Source organism: Saccostrea cucullata, unplaced genomic scaffold, assembly GCF_032062105.1.
Source record: "Saccostrea cucullata isolate Sc308-1 unplaced genomic scaffold, CSIRO_AGI_Scuc_v1 ctg403, whole genome shotgun sequence".
In the NCBI taxonomy this organism is placed as follows: Eukaryota; Metazoa; Mollusca; class Bivalvia; order Ostreida; family Ostreidae; genus Saccostrea; species Saccostrea cuccullata.
The window spans coordinates 498,140-521,575 of NW_026932593.1; the positions used below are offsets into that span (position 1 = coordinate 498,140).

The window sequence follows — 23,436 nt, forward strand, 5'->3', positions numbered from 1 at the left end:
GAAAACCATCACTTGAGAAACATATATCTTCATCAATAGCTGTCATGCTGAAGCATCAGTGTTTCATGTACAATGTACTATCTCTTTTATCTACAATGTATGAATAACTGATTCTGGGGGTATGGGATGTCCCTGCTTTGTGGACTGTCTCCATTATTTTCTGAAAAAACTTCTACTTCGATCGATTTATGAAGTCATAGAAATAATAAGTCAAACCCAAACCTAAACAAATAGTTTATTGCACACATGAATTGACCATCACTTAAATCACAAGCATTATAAAGGAAAAAAGCTAATGATATAGTCTTGTTACAGAAAGCATTCAGTTATACAAACATGATCATTATAACTTAATTATATACACCTACAAGTTTGTTATGAATTCATGTTATGAATGTATGTATAAAACCAACAGTGAAACTATTTATTATATGAAAGTTTTCCTGTAGACTTTTTAGAACTTAATTGTGTTCAAAATGTTTGCAATATTGTACCAAACTTACATACAATAAATGTACAAAAATTGTCATGGAAAACTTGTCAAAGTATCATTGATGATTCTAATGCAGCTATATGTACAAATATTCATTGGCACATGTGTATTTTTATCACAAAGAACCTCAATCATTGACATCATCACAAAGCTTTCCTTTTATATGGTTGTTCATGTAATGAATCAATATATGCATATTAGCAGAACTCTAATTGTACATGCATGGTATCTTAAAAACAATGTCTTAAACTCAAGAAAACATGTACTAATCTTCCTTTCTGCACGAATACATTACCATTATTTAAGACACAAGGTGTAAACAAAACAAAAAAATTGTTTTTCCTCTACAGTATTTTCACTTTGTTTTAAGCATTCTGTCATAGGCATTTTTATCTCCTTTTGCTTCATTTTTGCGGGTATAGCTTTTTCTACTTCCAAATTGTCTTTCAGCACTATACACATATTTTATTTTATCTCCTTTCAATTCGTTTCTGAGAGTAGATGGCATATAAAAACAGCCACACATCCACCGCTTGATTGTTCATGATTTTGGTGAAGTTTTCTCCCTCATTGAGGATTCTCCCCACAAGGTCAGTCATCCATCTTGGGTAGGTCAGGTCAAGGTCATATTGAGGAGCTGACAAATATCCAATCATTGTGTCTCTTAGGCTGAGGATAGAAAGATAAAACTGGATAATTATTATTATTTCCAATTTGTATGGAGAATATTGACTTCATAACAGTATATTTTTAACATTTTTTCAGATTTCAAAAGAAAACAAAATTGACTGTTCAAGCTAAGTAAAATATCAATATTTTCAATATATTTTTTTTAAAAAAATGGGCAAGTATTTCTGTACTTTTAACATTTCATCAATTACCTGAGCTTGGTCATGTCTAAATCGTCATCATCGGTTCCTTTTGGGACCGTGATGGTCAACATGATACACTCAAACAGGGTCTCCAGCAGGAGTTCTAGTCTCTCTACAGAGAGTTCCTCACAGAACGTGGTGATGATGTCACGCTGGTCAGGGAGGAGGTCCACCCTCAACTCACCCGACACACCCTCAAAGGCATCCTGGAAAGAAGGGAAAATAACTGATACATTGTATTTTAACACATAATGGAAATGATGCAGTGATTTTTTTTCTTTCTGAAATACATGTATTTGAAAGCCCTGAAATAATACAATAATATCAAGATCTGTTGTCATTTGATTTACCTCTTTGTGTGAAGCTTGTCTTTTGGTTTTCTCCATTGCTAAAGTGATCCAGAGAGATTGAGTATGCTTACACATACAGGAGGACCTTGCCTAGAAAACAAATGTAAACAAACTCGTACAAACATGTCCTTCAAATAACTTCACAATTCAATGTCGTATACAAGAAATCATGAAACCCATCCTTTTAGGGTGACACAAGTCTAAAGTCATTGACATAACATTCATCTGAATTGTTATGCACCTTTTGACTGGGGAATGGATTTTCCATTTTAAGAGTCTGGGTCATGAATTTCTCCAAGGACATGTTAGCATCACCCCCTACAGATTTCAGGAAGCTGATGGTAATGTCAAGTTTATCAAGTGTCTGACAGAGGTCAGGGTAAGCTCTGATTTCCTCACTGATCTGATTGGCTACTGCTGGGGTCAAAGGTTCCTATGAACAAAATCAAAAGTAATTAAGATCGACAATATTAAGGAAAGGGGAAAAATCAAATTAATTTAAACAATTTCATTCAGCATTAAATATTGAATTTCTTATCTATAAACAGATATATAGATTGTAATTATAATTTTCAGTTATAAGAAAATTAGGTAATAAGTGTTTTTAAATTAGAAGGTAATTATTCCTTAAATTAGATGATAGTTTTTGATTAACCTGTTTGATTTTCTGTCTAAGATGTCTAAACACCACAGCATTAGTTGTCTCTGATCTGTATGTCATCATCTCAAACTGCAAGATACAAGATCAAGATTGATACATGTACAGTAAAACTTGGTTATAACAAATTCACTTGGACCTATGAAAAATAATTTTGCTATATCTGTAATTCGTTATATCTGTATCAGGAATCTGTTAAATTAATTTAGCTGTGGATCCAAGATAACAATGCTTTATCCATGAATTCATAATATGCATGTTCGTACTAAACAAGTTTTACTGTATATTGATTACATTTTAATTGAAAAAGCTTAAAAATTGTATGCATGGAATATTTACAAGATCATCAACTGTTTCTCAACTTTACTACAGCATCCCCTGCATATATAAATACCTCATAAACAGGCATGTCTATGACCGACTTGGAAAACAGGAATCGGTCCATCAGCTGGCGCTCCAGGTCCACAAAGTTGTAATCTATCTTGGTTCCCTTGCCCACCTGGAATGTGTAGTGACAGTTGGCCAGGACCATGGGGAGGATGTCCCGTTCAGGGTGGTAGCTGATCAGGTGGGGGGAGGTCACGTCATTCACCGGCACCTTCGGCAGCTGTGTGTACCTGCGAAAATGTGTTTTATCAATTATACTTAATAGAAGCATCAATGTACCATATCAACCAGAAGTCTCTGTCTAGACTGAAGCTCTACTGGTTTGTACTTATAGCAAAGAAGAGAAAAGTACTTAAGCAGTTGGAAATTGAAACTTTTCAACTGCAATAAATAGAATAATGATCCTTGATTAAGTCTCTTTATGTTCTTAGTGCAGTCTACTTGCATGCCACATTTATATTATAATCAGACTAAAATTGTATTTGGAGTAGCATTTTGAAAGAATTACACAGAAATTTCTATTTTTAGTAACCACGGCAACATCATTCATCGAAATCAAAAACCGATATACAGAATTATGTATCTTATTGTAGTCTACTTGTGTGCCAAGTTATATTGAAATCAGACTAAAACTGTAGAAGGAGTAGCATTTTGAAAGAATTTCACAGAAATTTCTATTTTTAGTAACCACGGCAACACCGTTCATCGAAATCAAAAACCGATATACAGAATTATGTATCTTATTGTAGTCTACTTGTGTGCCACGTTATATTGAATCAGACTAAAACTGTAGAAGGAGTAGCATTTTGAAAGAATTTCACAGAAATTTCTATTTTAAGTAACCATGGCAACACCGTTCATCGAAATCAAAAACCGATACACACAGAATCGTGTATCTTATTGTAGTCTATTTGTGTGCCAAGTTATATTGAAATCAGACTAAATCTGTAGAAGGAGTAGCATTTTGAAAGAATTTCACAGAAATTTCTATTTTTAGTAACCACGGCAACACTGTTCATCGAAATCAAAAACCGATAGACAGACAGACAGCTAGACAGACGGACGGACGACAGACGCATTACTATCGCATAAGCTCTTCTGGTCTCTGACCAGTAGAGCTAAAAACACTGAAACCAACTGAGCAATCAAATCAATAAATTTGACAGTTTTTAAAAAATATGGCAAAGTTATATACTTACTGCATTTTTTTCTTCTTGCAGTACTCCTGTAGAAAGTTATTTTGTTTCTTCAGTAAAAAGTACAGGAGGCCATAGGAGCAGAGTCCGGCATCCCTGAAGGTGGGTAACAATACAGAAATGGGGTGACTCTCATTTATTGACTTATGACAATACTCCTTGGGTACCCTTGCCAATCCTTCCAGGGTGGGAAAAGCTGTAAAGATTCATACTTTTAATTAATTTTTTCTACTTCTGGTAGTAACTTTACACTAAGAATATAGATTGGATTAAAATAACATTCATTTGGTTACTTACCAAATGTCAGAATTTGTTCCCGTACACACTGCCATGCCTCTATGAAGTCCCTTACTAATCTCTTGATCTCTTCTGCTCTGCCCTCTAAAAGAGTTAATGTTTCATGATTCTAATTATGAATAATTAATAGGCTTTTTTGTTACTAAAATTAATTTCAAATTATTTCAATATTTTTATTCTACATCACCATAATCCACTTTTATTAATCTAGCTTATACCAAATAAGGGCATCACTTCTCAAATTTTAAGAAAGATTACTATGATTTTTGTTATACCGAGTTCCTTAGACTTTTTGAGAAGTACTAGCTGTGTTCTTGAAGATGTCAGGCTACATATATATTTTTTTACTGTAACAATACTTTTAATTTGTAGACTTCATTTTAATGCCAGAGTACATTAAATTTTGTATATAAAAACAGAGAGAATTAATTTACCATTTTCATATGACTCTATCATATCTTCAATCGAAATTCTAGAAGCCTCAATTCTGTCCAGCTTTCTTTGATATCGCTGTATCAACATCCTCTGAAGCTTTAGGATGTTTGGTACCAGGCGGATAGCTCTTAGATGATGCTCCTAAACAAGCAGAGAGAGGTGAAATAAGCAAATCATATCAAAATACATTACTGTTAAAGTATCTCTGAATTAAAGAACAAAAAATGACAACAGTTCATTTAGCATTTTCATTTCGACAATACTCAAAAACAAATTGAAGGCACAAAGGTAGTTTTTTTTTTAAAGACTAATAGTCACTACAGTTTACCTCTTGTAAGAACATGGTGAGTACTTGATGAGCCCTGCCCTGTACTTGTAAGGTGTGCAGTAGGTGGTCCATGGTTATCTGAGAGCGGTAGCGCCACACGGCTGGAACGTTGTGAAGAGTGCTCGGTGAGGAATGCTCAGAGGGAATGTCTATCAGGCACAGCAAAGGGTCAGAACCTGTCAAACAAGAAAGAAAGATCTTCTTAATTTATGATACAATGCACTGAAATAAAGGAGAAATTTTATGCCGCATTCAAAAAGTTTAAGTCTGCAGTATAGTTTCAAGTCAAAAGAAGTACACGTATTGCACTCTTCTGTGTGACTTACCAAGTCTCTGATCATTAGCAAGTTGTTTATTCAAAGATTTCAAAAAGCTGTTCATTTCCTGAAAAAGCAGAGAAAGTATTTAGTACTACAAACATGATGGACTTCTATAATCTCACAATATACTGATCCAAACAATATAAAGCACTAAAAAGTAATCATTTTTGAACAAGTTGAACACTTTTCACGTCAGAAAAATTCTATCAACTTTATGCAATTACTTGAAGAACTGGGGATAGATAAGTTTGGGTAAAGTCCTCTTCCCATTTCTTTCTACTACTTTTATTTGCCAAGAAGCATATTTCCTGATTTACTGGAGTACCTAACAAATATACAAAAAAAAATAAGATAAAGCTTAGAGCACAATAGAAATAGCCACACCTAGTATTACCAGGTAGTTTTCCTATCTCTGATATTAGCACAAAACACTAACATACATGTACATGTATACCCTTCACATTCGTTAACCCCCTTCCCACAAGGTATATTAGCGAGCGCAACGAGCTCAATAGACTAACGTGTATGAACAGAGGAAATATTCGGATTGAAATCTGTACATACGTCAAGCAAAATTCCCTGTGAAACATTCCCAGAATTCCTGCACTACCCAATGTCCTTTGCACAAATAAATAAATACATAATAACGGAAGAAATAAAAGGCTTTTAGCTTGTAGAAATCTTTCAAAGAAACAAAAAAGAACTCTCCAATGTTTTTCGACAAAAATTGCACTAGGTCTATAGATGCAACCAAACGCTCAGCTGTCTCCGTAACGTGTGACGTCACAGCTAGGCGAGATGTCTCGTGAGGCTTGATTTTTGAAGTGGCTGATCAATTTTTCAAGATTTTAAGTGTTTTTTGATGGTACAACTGCGCTCGCCACAACGGTCACACCGTAAAACATATTACATATGCATAAATTGATTTTTATCCCCACAGAGTAGCAATGCATGGCCATGACCAAGACTAACAATGGTGATGCTTAATGTACATCATGTACAGTGAAATACATGTACTTTGAATCTTGAAGAGATCAGAGGCTTATTTCAAGCACTCAAGAAATACAATCAAATGAAGAGAAATATGGCAGACAGGAATAAATTTAATCCATTTACAGTACAATAAAAAACTGCTAAGAGTCATAGAAAAAGGAATTTGTGCATATTATGAGCTACATGTAACATTTATAAATTAAATAGTACAAGAAAATTATGAAATATGAACTCAATAATTATAATGAATTACAGATATAAGAATTGATTCAGAAATTAATTTTAGCATTCCCTTTATTTTTCAAATTACTTTGTTTTCACTTTTCTTCACTTTCTCAAAATAAGTAAAACACCTAGAAATAAAACTAAAAAGTCTACCCTCTTTGACCTACCTCTGTGTTTCTCCATGATGTCATTACAGATTCTATGTATCAGGATATAGACATCGTCCACACTTTTCCCTATGGCTTTCTGGATGGTCAGGAAATCTTTCTCTATGTGAGCCCACAGGAATGGCAGGACTGTGGCGGGATCTAGGTCAGGTTTTATTATGCTTTGTATAGCCTTTATCAATAGAGAAAAATAAATATTGGCAGTCAGCTTATAAATTACATAGTACTCCAGTACCTAAGCAGTTCCTAGAAGTACATGATAAATATACATGTTTTGTGCATCTGACAAACAGTTTTTTTTCCCCTTGACCTCTGACAGTTTATTAAAACACTAAATCTGACCTGAAGGTTAATACTGGCTCCTAAGTACATTGCCATGTGGGCGAAGAGTCTGACTATAGCACACTCAATGGGTGACAGACTCCTCTCAGGGCTGGCTACAGGTTGTCTCCCGTCTGCTCGACCCAGAATGTGACCTGTGGCTGTCTGATCTAACCTGTCAATATCAAATAATGATATAGGATAAGCTGTGTAATATGGAAATGAAAGGTTCTGAAAAGTCTATAAAAATAATATTATTTTCCACATTTTTCTATATAAATTGTAGAAATCTGCATAAAGGAAGGAAATAATAAACAGCGTTTTCCAACACACCCTTGGTCAAGGATGTTGCCAGCTATTAATTGGTGACCTTGACCTCCAATTTCTTGACCACAGTCTTTACACCTGCCAACAATGGCTGGTCTGCCACACTGTATACAAAATAAAATTACTCATTATGCTGCATGCTTTTATCAAATTTAAAGTTATTAAATTAATGTTAAACATGAAAATATTTTACACTCCATATTAGATATTTCAAATTTCAACAGTGAGATTTGATCCAAAACATTAGAAAATGAAATACTTACATTACCAATCACATAGGGATGACCATTTGGGCAACCTTAAAAATATATTTCAATGTATATAAATGAATTCCTTGATAATGAATAATCAAATATATCATCAATTTTTTTATTCTCACAATTTGATGAAAATGAATGTGGGTTAAATTAGTTACATGTACCCTTTAGCCAAAAATTTAGTGCACGAGGATTCAGTTTTAAAGCAAGGTATTGAAATTGCTAAAACTGAGAATTGCTAACAATTCATTGCACACTTGTAGATTATCATTATCTTTCTAGACATAATTAAATTGCTAAAATTACTTCTTGCTGTTTTTAGCAACTTACGATAGAATACTGGATTTGCATCGTTCACTCCTCTGGCAGCCAATAAAGCCTCTCTCATCTCTGCAACATTATCTTGTGGCATTGTGGGAAGGAAAGCACCCTTAGAAAACAATCACAAAATGAGACGCTTTTATTTTGCTATCAAAACTCTAATATTTATTAAAATTCCAAGTTACAATATAGCATCTTTAATCAAGGCCTCAATAATCCAGACACGTAACCTTCCAGATAACATTTATGAGAAAACTTGATATTTACATAATAAACTAAGCATGTTTCTGTTTCACTTTAAATTAGACATTTTGCTCTAAAACACAAGGGTTCAGATAAATGAGGTACAACTGTACATTAAAATTGGATTCTAGCTATCATCTGAAACATTTGTCAATTTGTAGAAACTCCATGTTTGGCTGTAAAGATTTGTATGCAATACACACACCATCACAAAGAAAATATAAAGCTTTTAAAAACTATATTCTATTATAAAATATTATCATCTTTTCATACAGAAATTCTTCTTTAGCTTTAAAGCTGTACCGTCACTACCCACCTGCATGTCCTGTGGCTGTTGCACCAGTTTGTTGAGGGGTTCTATGAGTGTCCTCTTCTCTGGGATCTGTAACAGTGTGATAAAGAAGTGGTTCAACAGACACACCTTACTCTGATGTCCCAGGTCCATCCCCTCCTGTACAGTCAGCTGAGGGTTCCTCCTCCACAGGGCATTCCTACACAGGGCCATAGGAAGATTGTTCTTTAAAATAAATAAGAATGGATAATTACATAAAACAGGAGGCCCATGGGTCACATCACTCACCTGAACACTTTGGCTTAGAAAAAGCAGAAATCTGTCATTATTGAAAATCATTTATCTAATTTTATTGAAATTTCGTTAATTCCTATTCATCTTCCTGTGATTATATTGCTCCATTATTTACTTACCTGATTTACAAACAAAGGATGTTGTGCCCTAAACTGATGTAATAGTTCAACAGCCTGAGTGAAAGAAATGTTAATTAAATTTAAAACCATGCTTAAGTCACTTCAGTTTAATTTTTCTGATATCATAAAATATTTGGAAACAGCTGAATTTTATTTTTTGAACAAAAATAATTTCAAGATATTTAGAAATTTCAGCTTAGATAAGCATTGGAATAGAATCACTCAATAAGTACTCGATAAGAACTTACAGCAGCAGTAACTCTCCTCTTGTTTTCTGGGTATAAATACGACATGGTTATTTCCCTAAATATAGCTAAGAGAGCTAGTGTTCTTTTCTGGAAATCAGGTACCCTGACACTCTGAAAAACAGTACAAATATTCAGATACTATATACTGTAGATTATTTTTTTTTCGCGAGTACTTATTATCTTGAGACGGCTCTCTAACGTCAAATCGCGAAAATAATAATTCGCGAATGGACGCTTGATCAATAGGATTAACATCAATTTCAGCACCATAAAAATAAAAGCGAGTAATTTTATTTCGCTAGTGTTGCTTCTCGCGAAATAAAGCGATGATTAATTCCTCGCGTATAACTAGGAATCTACAGTACTCCACAGAAAGTATGACACATTTTCCCCAAGTCTAAAGCTTGTACTAAATTAATTCTTGAAATAAACACCAATGAAATGCCATTTCCTGTTAAACTGATGATAAATTATCACATTAACCAGATTATTTGATTAAACAATTATCAGCTTATATGATATTATTGTATAATTTTTACTGCACATCATATTATGAAAAGATTAATTCTCAATCTATTTAACATTTAGGTACAATCATGTTTAACACCTTTCTTTGCATTTTCAGTGAATAAAATCTACCTCTAAAGCAGTGTTGAGTAGATCCATATTCTGTCCCAAGGTTGCTTGGGTTAACTTCTCTCTCAGAGTTTTGTACTGTTCTCCACATACAATAAACCTGTCACTGCACTCTGCAATCTGTGTTAGATTTATTCCATGTAGAACAGTCAAGTATAATAATAATCTATGACTTAATTCTTTTATAACTCCTGTTCTCTAACCAATTGTAGAAAATTTCCATTTGATTATATCAATGATGTTAAATGTTAAAATCATTTTAATCTCTGCTTTGATGGAATACTGTAGTCATGCTGTTAATAATGAGATACCTCATTTTTCTGGAGTTCTGGTACACTCAACCAGCGGACTGTGGCAGCATCACTCGTCTTGCAGACTTTCTGATAGGTCTCCAACCCAAAGCATCGGCAGAGGTGTTTGATCAGGAACAGCCTAAAAGGGCAGTAAAGATATTAAAATAAAGTTTTTGAAGACATTTGCCTATAAACACAGAGTAATATTACTATATGCCATCTTTAAAAATGGTTTATTTACCCTCTACCTAACAATGGAATTAATATGGGCTGATTGAATTTTTTTTCCCTCCAGGATTCACTTTTTTCCCTTTTTATTCCTGAATTCTCCAACCTCATCAACAAGTTTGTTGAAATTTTCTAAGGAAAATTTTTTCCCACTCACCTCTGATCTACGTTTTTAAAACCTCACCAAGGAGAGGACAAACAAACATTTCAAATTAGATTACTGTAGACGTACTTTTTTCCACAGGGTCATATATAATTCTGCGGAATCTCAATTTCTGTTCAATAAGCGGGTAGAAATTTACGCAGATTTTCCAGATTGTCACAAAATGCCTTACATTATATAAATTAAAGTACGGTTGGACAGATTTCCGTGGAAAATTTGTAACCGTGTACAGAGCGTAATTTAATACCATACGGAAAATTGTACTTATACAGTATCATAATCTTTAGATAAAATCTTACTTTGGCTGCTTTGAGCCGCATTCGTCACACAGCCTACCAGCAGCTTCTAGAAGTCTTCTGACACTCTGTCCCATCTTTATAGACTTCTCCACCAGTAACTTGTGGAGGATCTCGGCCACAACAATCAGTCCAAACCTGGTCTCAGCCATACAGTACAGCTTCTGTACATCCAACCCCTCCTTCATCACCAGATGGACATTGTGCTGAAGCATCTGAGTCGCCATCTTGATTTTAGATTTTTCTGGGTCAACACTTTTGGTAACCTCTTGGTGCAGGGAGTCCTTTTGAAAAAAAATAGTTTATTCTTTATGTACTGGTATTCAAGCCACTAGCTGACTATGAAAGGGCGGGCTGAAAAATATGTGTCCACACTAACAGAGAGGGAGAGAAAGAAAGAGAGAGAGAGAGGAAGAGAGATTTTCTTAATCATATTTACCTCTAGGCAATTAATAACCAACAGTGAGAGTTCTATCATTTTGTCTTTATTTTCGTTGAGGGACATCAGCTCCTCCACTTGCTCCAAGTAAATCTGTAGACACCCACATTCTTCTCCAGAGCTGAAAAAGAAGAACAAGGCAAAATTTTTATTATGACATTTTTGAAACTTAAGGTAGTTCCACCCTCCTATGATGTCATAGGTTTTTGCAAAAACTGTAATTAGTTTTAATTCATACCTATTAGAACAATATCTCTTGGAAGATTGATTGATTGTATACTGTTTAACGTCCCTCTCCAGAATATTTCACTGATATGGAGACGTCACCATTGCCGGTGAAGGGCTGCAAATTTAGGCCTATGCTCGGCACTAACGGCCTTTGAGCAGGGAGGGATCTTTATCGTGCCACACCTGCTGTGACACGGGGCCTTGGTTTATACGGTATCATCCAAAGGACCGCCCCATTTAGTCGCCTTTTACGACAAGCAAGGGGTACTGAGGACCTATTCTAACCCGGATCTCCACGAGGCTGCTTTACAATAGGTGTAATAATAAATATTGTTAAGTTAAAGAATTTTAAAAATGCATATTTTCTATATTTAATCAATTATTCAATCTTTAAAAGATGTTGACTAGGGCAATAACTCCTTCTAAGGTCTCTTCATTTTAGCATTTGCTTTATTGTAAAATAGTTTCCCTGATATTCACAATTCAAAAGTATCTTTTAAGTAGGAAGTATTTAGGAACACTCAGCATCAGAATTATGCATTTTAACCAGTTTTTACATATTTTTCATAATAGTACTGTTTATAAAAAAATTTGCGATTTTTTGATGTTGACATACACTTCTGTTTATTAATGTTTCGCATCTTAAATAATATGGTGACCTATACATATTTTGTAATAATTGGAAAGTTTAAAGTATATTTAATGAAAATAAATGCAGTTTTTTGTACTTTGAACCTATAAAATTGTGAGGGTGGAATCACCTTAAATATTCAGATTCAGCAGAATTTTATTTTGTTTTTGTAATGGCTGGATAACATGGCTGCATGAAATTGGAAAGGGAAATTTGATACAGTTCAGAATCTGGCCTCAAATTAAAAGAGTATAAACAATAATCTCACCTGGTCCTGATAAGATACTGTAGGAGGAAGGATCGTAGGACTGGTGTAGGATCAATGCCTTCCTCAAACACTGACAACTCCTTGGTGGCCATTCTTCCTCCCTGGCCCCGTCTAGCTCTGGTGGTGATGAACATGTACGACATTAGCTTCTGAATCACCTGACTGGACGGTGGCTCCTCATCGGTAAAACACAGCTGGGACACCAGGTCCATAAAGAAACTGTTACAGTGTCTTTGGAAGACCCTCAGTTGGTACATCTTCAGGCTGAAATAAAATTGATGAGAAATTTTAGAGAAATCTTAACTTAAATCAGTTCAAAATGTTTTAAGGCATTGTCACTGAAATTCTGTATTAGTAAGATCACAATTCAAAAGTTTGTGTGGCAATCTAAATATATGTGTAAGAGACTTGAAACCAAAAAAAGTATAAGTCTTCAATTTCCATCTGTCTAATAGAACATGTTCTTGTAATAAATATATACTTTCACATCCATGACAATTATCCCAATGAACTACATAAAATTAAAACAAAAGTTCATACTTTTTGGTGTAGACTTGATGGGGATTGAAGTGATTAGGAATCGCATCATGGCAGACAGGACATTCAGTAGATCTCAGAATCTTCGTGTCGTTGTAACACTTGATACAGATGACATCCTTACAGGGGAGTTGTATAGGTCTCTCTGTGATCTCACAAGTACAGGCTTTACAACTACCCAACCTTCTGCAATGTAAGTTAACCCAAAAAAGAGTTCAGTATACACAAAAAGGGCACTCTCTGAAAAAGCAATTCTGACGCTGTAAAGTGTTACTAGTAGCTTCTCCACCGACTTTGATTCAAAAACAAAACTTAGTACATCATTTAAAAAAAACATCCCTTTGCAAGTAAATCTGATTTACAACATATTATTCTTTCTTACTCAAAGAAAAACTATTTTCTAAGCTATTTGGATTTTTAGATGAAGAAAAGGTTAAAATGTAATCTTCTTCTCTTAAAGCATTATTTTTCACTAAGTATGAACTTCAAATTCAGTTATTATTTACTTTCTAAATTAAAAGAGAGCAAACAGGTATGTTAACATTTAAATCAGTGAATATAAATAAATTCCTGTTTTACCCAAACGCTGTGGTGACTGCTTTTTTCATACACATTTTCAGGAATTTCTCCATCTTCTCCAAAGCTTCAATGTTCTTGAAGTTCACATTATCTTTGAGCATCTGTAAATAGAAATTGTTTGAATTCTAACTTCAATGTCTTGTTTGCATTACGATTATAATACCAGACATGAAGAAAGATGTGTACCAAACATGAACATGTATGTAAAACACTTACCACCCATAACGTCTTGCATCGCTCCACTGGTATTGCTGTGTCCTCTGCACAGACATGCTGAAGAAACAGCTTCATAACTACAACCTTAGTCCACTGGCATCTGAGGAAGGATTAGAACTTAATGATCCATTTAACAGACGTAAGAGCAAATACAAATACTTAATAAAACTTTCAGGCAACAATGTTTTTCTGTAATAATTTGTGATTTCAATTATATAACATTTCATAAACAACAACTATGCATGTACAGTCCAGTCCATTAAGCACATATTTCTTAGAAAACTCAAATTTTTTCTTTATAAAAATAAAATCTTTAACACAGCTTTATTGCCTCCACAGCTTCAACCTTCTCCACTTATTTAATTATGTACTATACTTCTCCTAAGTTATTACCTGGCCTCTTTACTACCCTCCCTACACCTTCTCCCAAACTGCTCCACTCCTGACGGATCCTCATCCTCTACAAACTGTCCCAGAATCCTCTCCACCACAGGTCGGTACCTGAGCACCTGTCTCTGCCAGTATTGTCTGCCCCTGTTGTCATTAAGTGAGTCCTTACCAGGCTCCAAGGATTGTAACAACAGGTAGAGGCCAAGTATATCCAGGGTCTGAAAAGTAAAGAATTAAATTCTGAGTTAAATGATAAAACCATGCATGCAAAACATGATAGACATGATATGGTAAATCAACATTTATTTAAATACAGTGTTATCATTTTGCCAAAAATATTTTATAAACATTTTAGACTTTGAACCTAGATGCCTAAAAGATGTTGACTCAAATTACATTGTTTTTACCAATTGAAGTTATGGCAATGGTCAACTTAGACTAAAATTGCAAATATTTTCAACAAGCTAAGGACAGGTGGTTAGAAATTTCATTACAAAAGCAATTGCATCATTACCAGTTCTTCAGTCGTGACAAGGTAGAATTGAGGACTTTTCTGCTGGAACTCAATGATTTTGGCACTACACTCAGGCCACACTTGAGTAATACTGGCAAAATTCCTAAGTCTTGGCACATATCTATTGTATACAGCATGGATTGCTACAAAGTTCATTACAACACTCTGCAGTCCTTCTTTGAAGTCCATATTCATTCCATTCAGTAAATTTTCACACACCAGCTAAAATGAACATAAAAAAGATATAAACATGTAGTGAATATACTAAGCAATAGAACATTACTAAAATTTTTGATCGCCTTTGCATTTTTTTAATATCTTCAAATTTCAAACTTTTGAGACTTAATTACCCCATGTTCCTCAACACTGGTCACATGATAAACCATATAAACAAAATCACTGAGATATGGCTTGACAAATTCAAGCACCCCGACTTTACATAGACACTTTTGAAGTACTTTTCCAATAGGTGTATTTTCAATCACATCTGTTACCCTTTTGACCAAGTCTTGAATTGTTTCTGCAAAACAATTTCTTTCTTTGTAGATCTCAATAAAGTTATTTGTGGAATTACATGTATTTATATTCAGTAATAAATTGTGAATTAAAATAACTTCACTCAATAGAACGTTTGCCCAGGCAACTGTTCATGATTCAATTAATTTTATAAATTAACTAAAACACACACTTCAGTCAAGAAGACACTCTGTGACAATCGTATCTAAAACCATACAGCTGTAACTAACCATGTTTTTCAACATCTTGTGCCATCCAAATTGTTCTATAAATCATTTTGTATATTAGCCAGGAGAAAGGCACTTGAGCTGAAAATTTCTGTCCATCACACCCCGTCCCCCTCACTATCATCTCTGGAAGTTCCTGTTGTCTTTTGGGGGACATAATGACGGAATACTCTATATGTGTGGCTGAGGGTTCATTGATGATCTCAAGCCAAAGTTTGTGCTGCCAGGTATCTGGGTCAGTCTTAATCAAAAGGTCAAGGTTACTGTTGGTGTCCACTTGCGCAATGATGCCAGCCAACATGGGGGACAATTTCTCAATGATACACTCGTTTCGAGCTTTTCTGCAAATGCATATATGTATACAGTTATCATTATTAAGTTCTTAGCTACAGGTGAACGTAAACATATAAATACTGATTAAGTTTTTCAGTACTATCAAGCGAGTAATGCTAGTAGTGCTTTTCTATCTGTATACCTATAGTGAGAAATATCTGTTCCAAATCTTTTTTTTCTCAATTTGTTCAATTTCTACAAGATTTATTTTAATCTTTTTTTTAACCTGAATGCCCCCACTCTGTTGATACAGTCCATGTTGGTGGCCTCTGAATACAACCAACTCTCAGCAGACTGTCCGATGTTCTCCTCTTTCTCCTTCATCAGGGCCGCTAGGTGGCGTCCTACTCCTTTCATGAATGTCACTTTCTCTTTAAAACAGGATTTAACATACATTTTCATACATCACTGAATATCTAATAAAAACATTGATTGATGTATATTGTTTAACATCCCTCTCAAGAATTTTTCATTTTTATGGAGACGCCACCACTTGCCAGTGGAGAGTTGCAAATTTTGTCCTATACTCTGCACTAATGGCCATTGAGCAGTGAGGGATCTTTTTTTTAGGTGTCAGCACCTACTGCAAACAGACATTGAATACTTCACACAGACAAAAATCTGATTCAGTCTTACCTTTTGTTTCTTGATGAAGAAGCGCTAACAGAATCTTCACTCTCTCTGTTGTTCTGGCTGAGTCCTCAGCAGGATCTTTCACCATAGCTAGGGCTGGAAGTGCTGTAAGTTTTATGAAAAACGGAAAATCCACCTTCTTCTCCACATGGACTTGTTCGGTTCGCTCCATCATGCTGCCAAAGTCATGTAGATAAACATCCTGATACTCCATTTCTATGTCCTCAGTTTCCTGTTTATCATGGTCTGACCTCCCCTCCCAGTCCATTTCTTTTGTGTCTCTGGATTTAGAGGGGCCAGCAGCACTTTCTAGTAGAGTCCCCACACTCTTATTTCTCAGTTCCAGAAAACTGGGCATTTTATCATCATCTGGTCGAAGGTCGTCGATGTGGACAGAGTGCCACAGACCACACTAAGTAAAAAAATGAATTAAAAAGACCCACTGGTCAATCTTTTTATAATAATTACATGCATTAGACATCAAGAAATATCACTGAAGAGGAGGAGCATTCCTGCACTTAAGAACAGACGATACGTTTCTAAATAATATTTTTTTCAAGATTTTATCGTCGAAGTTTTTTTTTACTTTTTTTACTTTTTTCGCAAAAAATTGAGGCACCTTACCAGGCATTTGCGCAAGATATAAGAGGATGTTATTGCCTATCTAATTCTTTTGGAATGGATTTAATTGCCAAAAATCAAACCTTTTAGCGTTCTAAATTTTTAAAATCAATTAGAAATCAGTTTAGAAATCATAAGGTTATTTTAATTTTAGTGTTTTATAATTATAAAGATATACAAAACAGATATCTGAGGAACGTATCATCTGACCTTATGCGTGTAAATTTCTCAGAAAACTCTCGTTATAGAATTACAGTTATTGACACTTAGGTCGGGCTTAGGTTGGGCTTCATAATTGAAAGAAGTGTTTAAAAATGAAATAAGTTTTGATTATCTTTATCAATTTGGATTGTGTTTATTATGCAACATATTTAAAAATACAACTCTTCAAAGCAAAACACTTACAATGTGTTGAACAGTCATACATTTTTATTTCTCCCCTCTTCACTTTTCCTGTAACATAATAAGGATTTAAATTTGTACCTGAAATCCTGTGAATCCTCCCCCTGCCACCCTGGGGAGATGGATGATGAAGACAATGTGTGTCTTCCCTGTCTTCTCATCTTCCAGCTGTTGTAGTTGATCTAACACAGAATACTGGGCACAGGCCACAAGGCTGGCATTCTCATTTCCACTGTCACACTGTACAATCAACAGAGACTCAGCAGACAAGTCTCTCTCAAAACTTTGTCTATAAAACAAGTTTTCTATAAGAGTGGTCATTCCTACATGTACATGTTATACTAAGCATACAAGGTTTACACACTTATTTGCCAAAAATGTGTTTCTAATGGAAATAATCTTCTGTAAAACAACAAAAGTTTTACTTCACAATGCATTCGGCAAATGTGATTTGATGTCTCTTGAAAAATTAACAGTGAAACTATGTTTCATGATGAGATGTTCTGTGATAAATTGAATTGACTTTACCATGCATACATGCGAGGGTTTAATCTAAATTAAGACATATTAGATATGTTTTATCATAAATCAAAAGAAAAACATTACTAAACAAATATAACCTTTTAAATTAGAAAATCCCTTACATAACCCAATCAATATAAAAGTAAAATTGTATTAAAAAGCTTAATCCGTTTTTGATTTTTGATCTGTATGTGTTAAAAATAACAATAGAAAAAAATAAAGCTTGTTCCCAATATTTTCAAGTTTCGTTTTGTCAGAGTCTGTAAGAAAAAGCAAAGTTACATGAAACAGCTTCATTTTATTATGAATTTTTGTTATGATGTGTTAAAAATGACAACTTGAAAAAAGCTTGTTTCCACCATATAGTTTATATCTCTTCTGTAAAAAATTATAATGAACAAATGTAGCACTTTTATTCGGTCAAAAAAGAGATGTAACTTTTGTTTCCAATAAAGTCTGATGTTGTATTTTACCGCATAATCACATTGATATTGTGGTTGGAAGATCACTGTTTTGTAATCATTTATTGAACTGCATTTAAATCAAGCTTTTCGTGATTTTGGTATATGTCTTCTAGCCAAATTGTTTTGTAATTGTTTTTTTATGGATCGCATTTTTCGTCATTTAAATAAACGACTTTTTTTTTTACACTTAACATGTCTTCTGTTATGAATTTTTAATAATAATAAAAAAAAACAAAGCTGCTATGTTGCCTTGGTCTGCAAGTAAGGTTTTAACATACCCGGTAAATACGAGATGCATCTTCTTCACAAAATAAAACATATCGACCTCTCAATCCTAAGTACATTGACCTCATGTTTGACAAAAGATATGCCATTTCAACTTATACTTCAAGTTGTACATATATATAAAAAATCATTTAATAGATAAATATGTAGGTACTTGATATTCTCAAAATAAAGATTAATATGTTAAGTACACATACACTAAGTCTTAATGGAATCATAAAAAAATAATGTTTAAATTGTCATAAAAAATATTATTAACATTTAATTTGTACGATGTCATATATGAAGGACAGGTGACTAAAGTGTAAATAAAATGACCAAAAAAGTGTCCATTTATGAATTATCGTTTATAGGAATGACTTATTGGATGCTTCATTTGTTGTTATGTAAGCTGTACACAAAATGTTTACTTAATTTCATCGATGCCAAAAAAAGCTGACCAAAACAAGGGAAATGTTTTAACTCGACCTGAAATAACAGAGTCAAATAACTGGGGAACGGACAATATTCATGATTTTTAATTCCAAGGGTTTTATGTCGTGCTTTTTTATGATATATTTATATTTCTACAATGAAAAACGGAAATTGATTATTAATTTTCTTTTTACTAAGTACGGAAAAGTACTAGCAAATATTTAAGCAGATAAAAAGTTAGACGATTTGGTAGAATCACTCAATTTTTATTTTAAAAATTTACTTGTTTAGAATTGTACAGCATCGTTAACTATGGTATATACTCGCATATGAGTCGGCCCACCTATACAATGCAAAATGGTTGTATGTTTTGCATTTTTTTAGTGATTTGCCATTGACCTGCTTATATAAGTCGTCACAATCGTGGTTGACAATTTCAAATTAATGGTGTAATCTTTTAACCTGGATTCAATCAATATTTTCTTTAAAAACGACGTTTAATTTCTTTAAATTGTTTGTTTTAAAAAATGCGTAAACACCAAAAAATCGAAATGACATGTCTCGGATTTTATTGAAATTTTCACCATAGGTGTGTCTTAGTACAAAACTAGTAAATATGGTGTCGGAATTTCCACACGTGCACTTAGTTGCCATGGAGACGGATCTATTGATTTCGGCCATTTTTGGCCCTTTTTGACTAAATGAAAACATGAAAATTGAGGAAATGTAAATGAATATTTATCGATAGCTGATACACTCTAACAAAAATCTTTGGATCATATGATAACATGAACTTTTAAGGTACACTGGGCATATAATAGTTTATTCTAGAAATATTCCACCTGGAAGAAAAGGGTCATGCAAACTGACATGGTTTCTAAAAAATTGAAAAATGGGGAAATTGGCATTTTTTAAGAACTTAAAACTTAATAAGAAAAATTGTCAGCGGAAATTTTCCAAATCTTATGTGTGTTAATATACTTGGGAATAAGTAGTGTCATCTCAGGAAAAAATATCAGTGGGCTTTGATCCTATTTTTAGTAACACGTATCTATAAATAGATATATTTTAGAAAAATGTGAAAAATCTAATTTTGGCAAAGTTTTAAATGTCATTGCTGCATATTTAGGAAGTATATTGTAAAATTTGAGATTTTAATGACAAGAGCTGGACACCTCTAGCTGGTAAGGATAATGGTTGAGGGAAATTCCCATTTCTATTTTTAGTATCAAGTGGCTAAATATAGATATGTCTCTGAATATTAGGAAAAATGGCATTTTTTTGTAATTGGAAGCTTCATATAAAAAGTCTTAACAAATATAAAGCTGTCCACAATATCCTTTAAAAATGTACATGTGTTTGCACAATAATTGCCACAATATTAAGGATGGACTCTTGTTTCATTTAATAGCAACAATGGTCTAAATATAGTTTACTCGAATAATTGAGAAAATGTAGATTTTTGCACCTTTTCGGGCACTTTTTAGATGTAATTGCTGCATAGTTAGGAAATAATTTGTAAAATTTGATATGTCAATGACAAGAGTGGGACACTACTAGCTGGTATGGATAATCATTATGGTTAAGGGGAATTCCCATTTCTATTTTTAGTATCAAGTGGCTAAATATAGATATGTCTCTGAATATTAGGAAGAATGGCAATTTCATGCAAATTGGAAACTTCATATAAAAAGTCTTAACAAATATAAAGGTTTCTACAATATGTTTTCAAAATGTTCATGTGTTTGTACAATAATTGCCACAATATTGAGGATGGACTCTTGTTTCATTTTATAGCAACAATGGTCTAAAAATAGATTACTCGAATAATTGAGAAAATGTAAATCATTGCACCTTTTCGGGCACTTTTTAGATGTAATTGCTGCATAACTAGGAAATGTTTTGTAAAATTTGAGATGTTAATGACAGTAGCTGGCCACAACTAGCTAGTGTGGGCAATAATTGAGGGGGGGGGGTATAATTTTATTTTTAGTATCAAGTGCCTGAATATGGATATGTCTCTGAATATTACGAAAAATGGCAATTTTATGCTGATTGGAAGCTTTATAGAAAACGTCTAAACAAATATAAAGCTTTCTTACAATATGCCTTCAAAATGAGCAAATGTTTGTACAATAATTGCTACAATATTGAGCATGGACTTTTGTTTCTCAACAATGGTCTAAAAATAGATTCCTGGAATAATCGATAAAATGTAGATTATTGCACTTTTTCAGGCACTTTGTAGATGTCATAACTGCATAATTAGGAAGTATATTGTTAAATTTGAGATGTTAATGACAGTAGCTGGCCACAAGTAGCTAGTGTGGACAATATTTGAGGGGGTGCCTATTTCTATTTTTGGCTCTTCTGAGCAAAAGGCTCAAAGAGCTAATGCTATGGCCATTTGTGCGGTATGCGTCGTGCGGTGTGTTTTAACCTTCTAGAATATGGGCCATAACTCAAGAAACCCTTGGCCAATCATTGTCAAATTTGTCACAGGGTATCCTTGGCCCAAGGGTTACCGTTCATACTAAACCTAGTGGTAAGACTTTAAAACAACCAGGAAAATAAAATCAAAAGTACTGGTTGCTAAAAAATCTTCTTCTCCAGAACCACCAGGCAGATTTTCACTTACAAACAAGGGTTGGGAAATGTTGAAAATTAAAAATTGTTTGAAGCATGACCCTGGGGCAGAGGGCATGGTCTCAAGGTCACTTCAAAGTTGACCAAAATTTACACTTAATAAAAATGGTGATATTTTGCTTACTATAAAGACTAGGATCATCAAATCTTGTAAGCTTAATTAATTTGGAGGCATATTTTGGACACTTTAAGGCCTATGATAATAAAACTTTGTCAGTTGATGCATCTTGGGTTCTTAAACAACATCAACTTAAAAATTGGTCATCGTGACCTACTTTTTGAATATTATGGCTAATCTTTTCTAAAACATTTAATCCTAGAGGTTGAAAATCACCAAATCTTGCAAGTTGATGCATTTTGGGGCCTTAAAACATATTTATTAAAAAGTAGGTCACGGTGGCCTACTTTTGAACTTTGCAGGTATTTGTTATCAAATTGTTTAAAAGACATATTTTGAATACTATTAGACCTATGATCATCAAATTTTGTCAATTGATGCATCTTTGGTCTTCAGAAAATGTCCTCCAAAAGTAGGTCACGGTGACCTACTTTCGACATTTTATGGCTAGATTTAAGTATCTTGGGTACTTATTGGCTTAGAATCATCAAACTTTGTCACTTGATGCATCTTGGGTTTTCGTAGATTGACGACCAAATTGCCAAAAGTAGGTCATGGTGACCTACCTTTAACATTTTATGGCTATATTTAAGTATCTCAGGTACATATTGGCTTAGAAGCATCAAACATTCTCATTCGATGAATCTTGGGTTTTCAGAGATCGGGTTAGATTTATGTATCACAGATTGACCTACTTGTGTGATTTATGAATATATAAAGTATTATGGGGTACTTATTGGCTTGGAATTGACAAACTTTGTCAGTTGATGCACCATGGCTTTTCGGAGAATGTTGACCAATAAGTAGGTCACTGTGACCCACTTTTGAATATCTCAAATACTTATCAACTTAGAACCATCAATCTTTGTCAATTTATGCATCTTGTGTCCTCAAAACATTTCCATTAAAAAGTATGACCTACTTATGGTATTTTACAGTTACATTTGAATATTTTCAGTCCTAACTGGCTAAGAATCATCTCAACTGGTTAAGATGGGATAGATTGTATAATTTATCAGAAGAGCGATTCAAGACCCTTGGGCCTCTTGTCAGCATCAAGTGCTTAAATATAGATATTTAGGCCATTTATAGGGAAAACTTTTAAAATCTTTTCAATTGTTCTGTAAACTAATTCCTGATTGTCCTAATTCTAATGTATTTGCACCTACAACTTTATTTGTCTGAAGTCTTTTAACTTTTTTAGACAAAGTCTCAAAGACCGTATTCTGTGACAGTTTCTATGGTCTGCATATTTTGTTTTAATATTCACCATATTTCAAGAACCTTTTTGTCATTTTTTGGCAAATTTGTCACCGAGTATCCGAGGATTTTTGTTAATGTCAGACATAGGGATATTCCCCTTAATCAAGAGGAGATACTAGGGAATCTAATCTCTAATAACAAGATCTTGTTAAATTGCAATTTCACTGATCCGTTACAGGGTTAATGATTACTGTTGAAGCCCTCTTGTCTCTTGCATAAGAAGAAAGTACGGTTTGAGCTTTATTGTGCCCTAAAAATTTAATGTTCTTAGAAAGTTGTGAATTCGTCTTTAACAATCGTTGAGTAGATGAATATGATAGATCCTTTAAAAAATATGACGTGAAGGGGGATCGTTCTGGATCTATGACGTCATTAATTTGGTACACTTCTAAGTTTGATGCAGAAAAGCCTCAAAATGACTCATTTCTGAT

The 23,436-nt window shown here is 33.9% G+C and overlaps 1 protein-coding gene across 1 annotated transcript in view; it reads right to left on the reverse strand.

The window, feature by feature from the left end:
* Positions 1 to 363: 363 nt before the first annotated feature.
* Positions 364 to 23,436, reverse strand: part of LOC134235513 (E3 ubiquitin-protein ligase rnf213-alpha-like) — a gene marked incomplete at its 5' end in the record, with an annotated part of 28,688 nt that continues 5,615 nt past the window's right edge. Inside the window, 35 exons of the mRNA XM_062717646.1 lie at positions 364 to 1,162; positions 1,375 to 1,571; positions 1,716 to 1,805; positions 1,957 to 2,148; positions 2,371 to 2,445; positions 2,768 to 2,990; positions 3,960 to 4,152; positions 4,254 to 4,337; positions 4,688 to 4,829; positions 5,017 to 5,192; positions 5,343 to 5,400; positions 5,561 to 5,661; positions 6,722 to 6,893; positions 7,064 to 7,217; positions 7,376 to 7,473; positions 7,633 to 7,667; positions 7,957 to 8,056; positions 8,507 to 8,707; positions 8,896 to 8,949; positions 9,144 to 9,254; positions 9,783 to 9,899; positions 10,091 to 10,211; positions 10,763 to 11,043; positions 11,199 to 11,319; positions 12,326 to 12,589; positions 12,866 to 13,048; positions 13,442 to 13,542; positions 13,658 to 13,757; positions 14,051 to 14,265; positions 14,562 to 14,783; positions 14,912 to 15,081; positions 15,308 to 15,645; positions 15,864 to 16,008; positions 16,274 to 16,682; positions 17,375 to 17,582. Of these exons, the coding sequence (XP_062573630.1) occupies positions 964 to 1,162; positions 1,375 to 1,571; positions 1,716 to 1,805; positions 1,957 to 2,148; positions 2,371 to 2,445; positions 2,768 to 2,990; positions 3,960 to 4,152; positions 4,254 to 4,337; positions 4,688 to 4,829; positions 5,017 to 5,192; positions 5,343 to 5,400; positions 5,561 to 5,661; positions 6,722 to 6,893; positions 7,064 to 7,217; positions 7,376 to 7,473; positions 7,633 to 7,667; positions 7,957 to 8,056; positions 8,507 to 8,707; positions 8,896 to 8,949; positions 9,144 to 9,254; positions 9,783 to 9,899; positions 10,091 to 10,211; positions 10,763 to 11,043; positions 11,199 to 11,319; positions 12,326 to 12,589; positions 12,866 to 13,048; positions 13,442 to 13,542; positions 13,658 to 13,757; positions 14,051 to 14,265; positions 14,562 to 14,783; positions 14,912 to 15,081; positions 15,308 to 15,645; positions 15,864 to 16,008; positions 16,274 to 16,682; positions 17,375 to 17,582 (5,650 nt within the window). The remainder of the gene's footprint in view (positions 1,163 to 1,374; positions 1,572 to 1,715; positions 1,806 to 1,956; positions 2,149 to 2,370; positions 2,446 to 2,767; positions 2,991 to 3,959; positions 4,153 to 4,253; positions 4,338 to 4,687; positions 4,830 to 5,016; positions 5,193 to 5,342; positions 5,401 to 5,560; positions 5,662 to 6,721; positions 6,894 to 7,063; positions 7,218 to 7,375; positions 7,474 to 7,632; positions 7,668 to 7,956; positions 8,057 to 8,506; positions 8,708 to 8,895; positions 8,950 to 9,143; positions 9,255 to 9,782; positions 9,900 to 10,090; positions 10,212 to 10,762; positions 11,044 to 11,198; positions 11,320 to 12,325; positions 12,590 to 12,865; positions 13,049 to 13,441; positions 13,543 to 13,657; positions 13,758 to 14,050; positions 14,266 to 14,561; positions 14,784 to 14,911; positions 15,082 to 15,307; positions 15,646 to 15,863; positions 16,009 to 16,273; positions 16,683 to 17,374; positions 17,583 to 23,436) is intronic.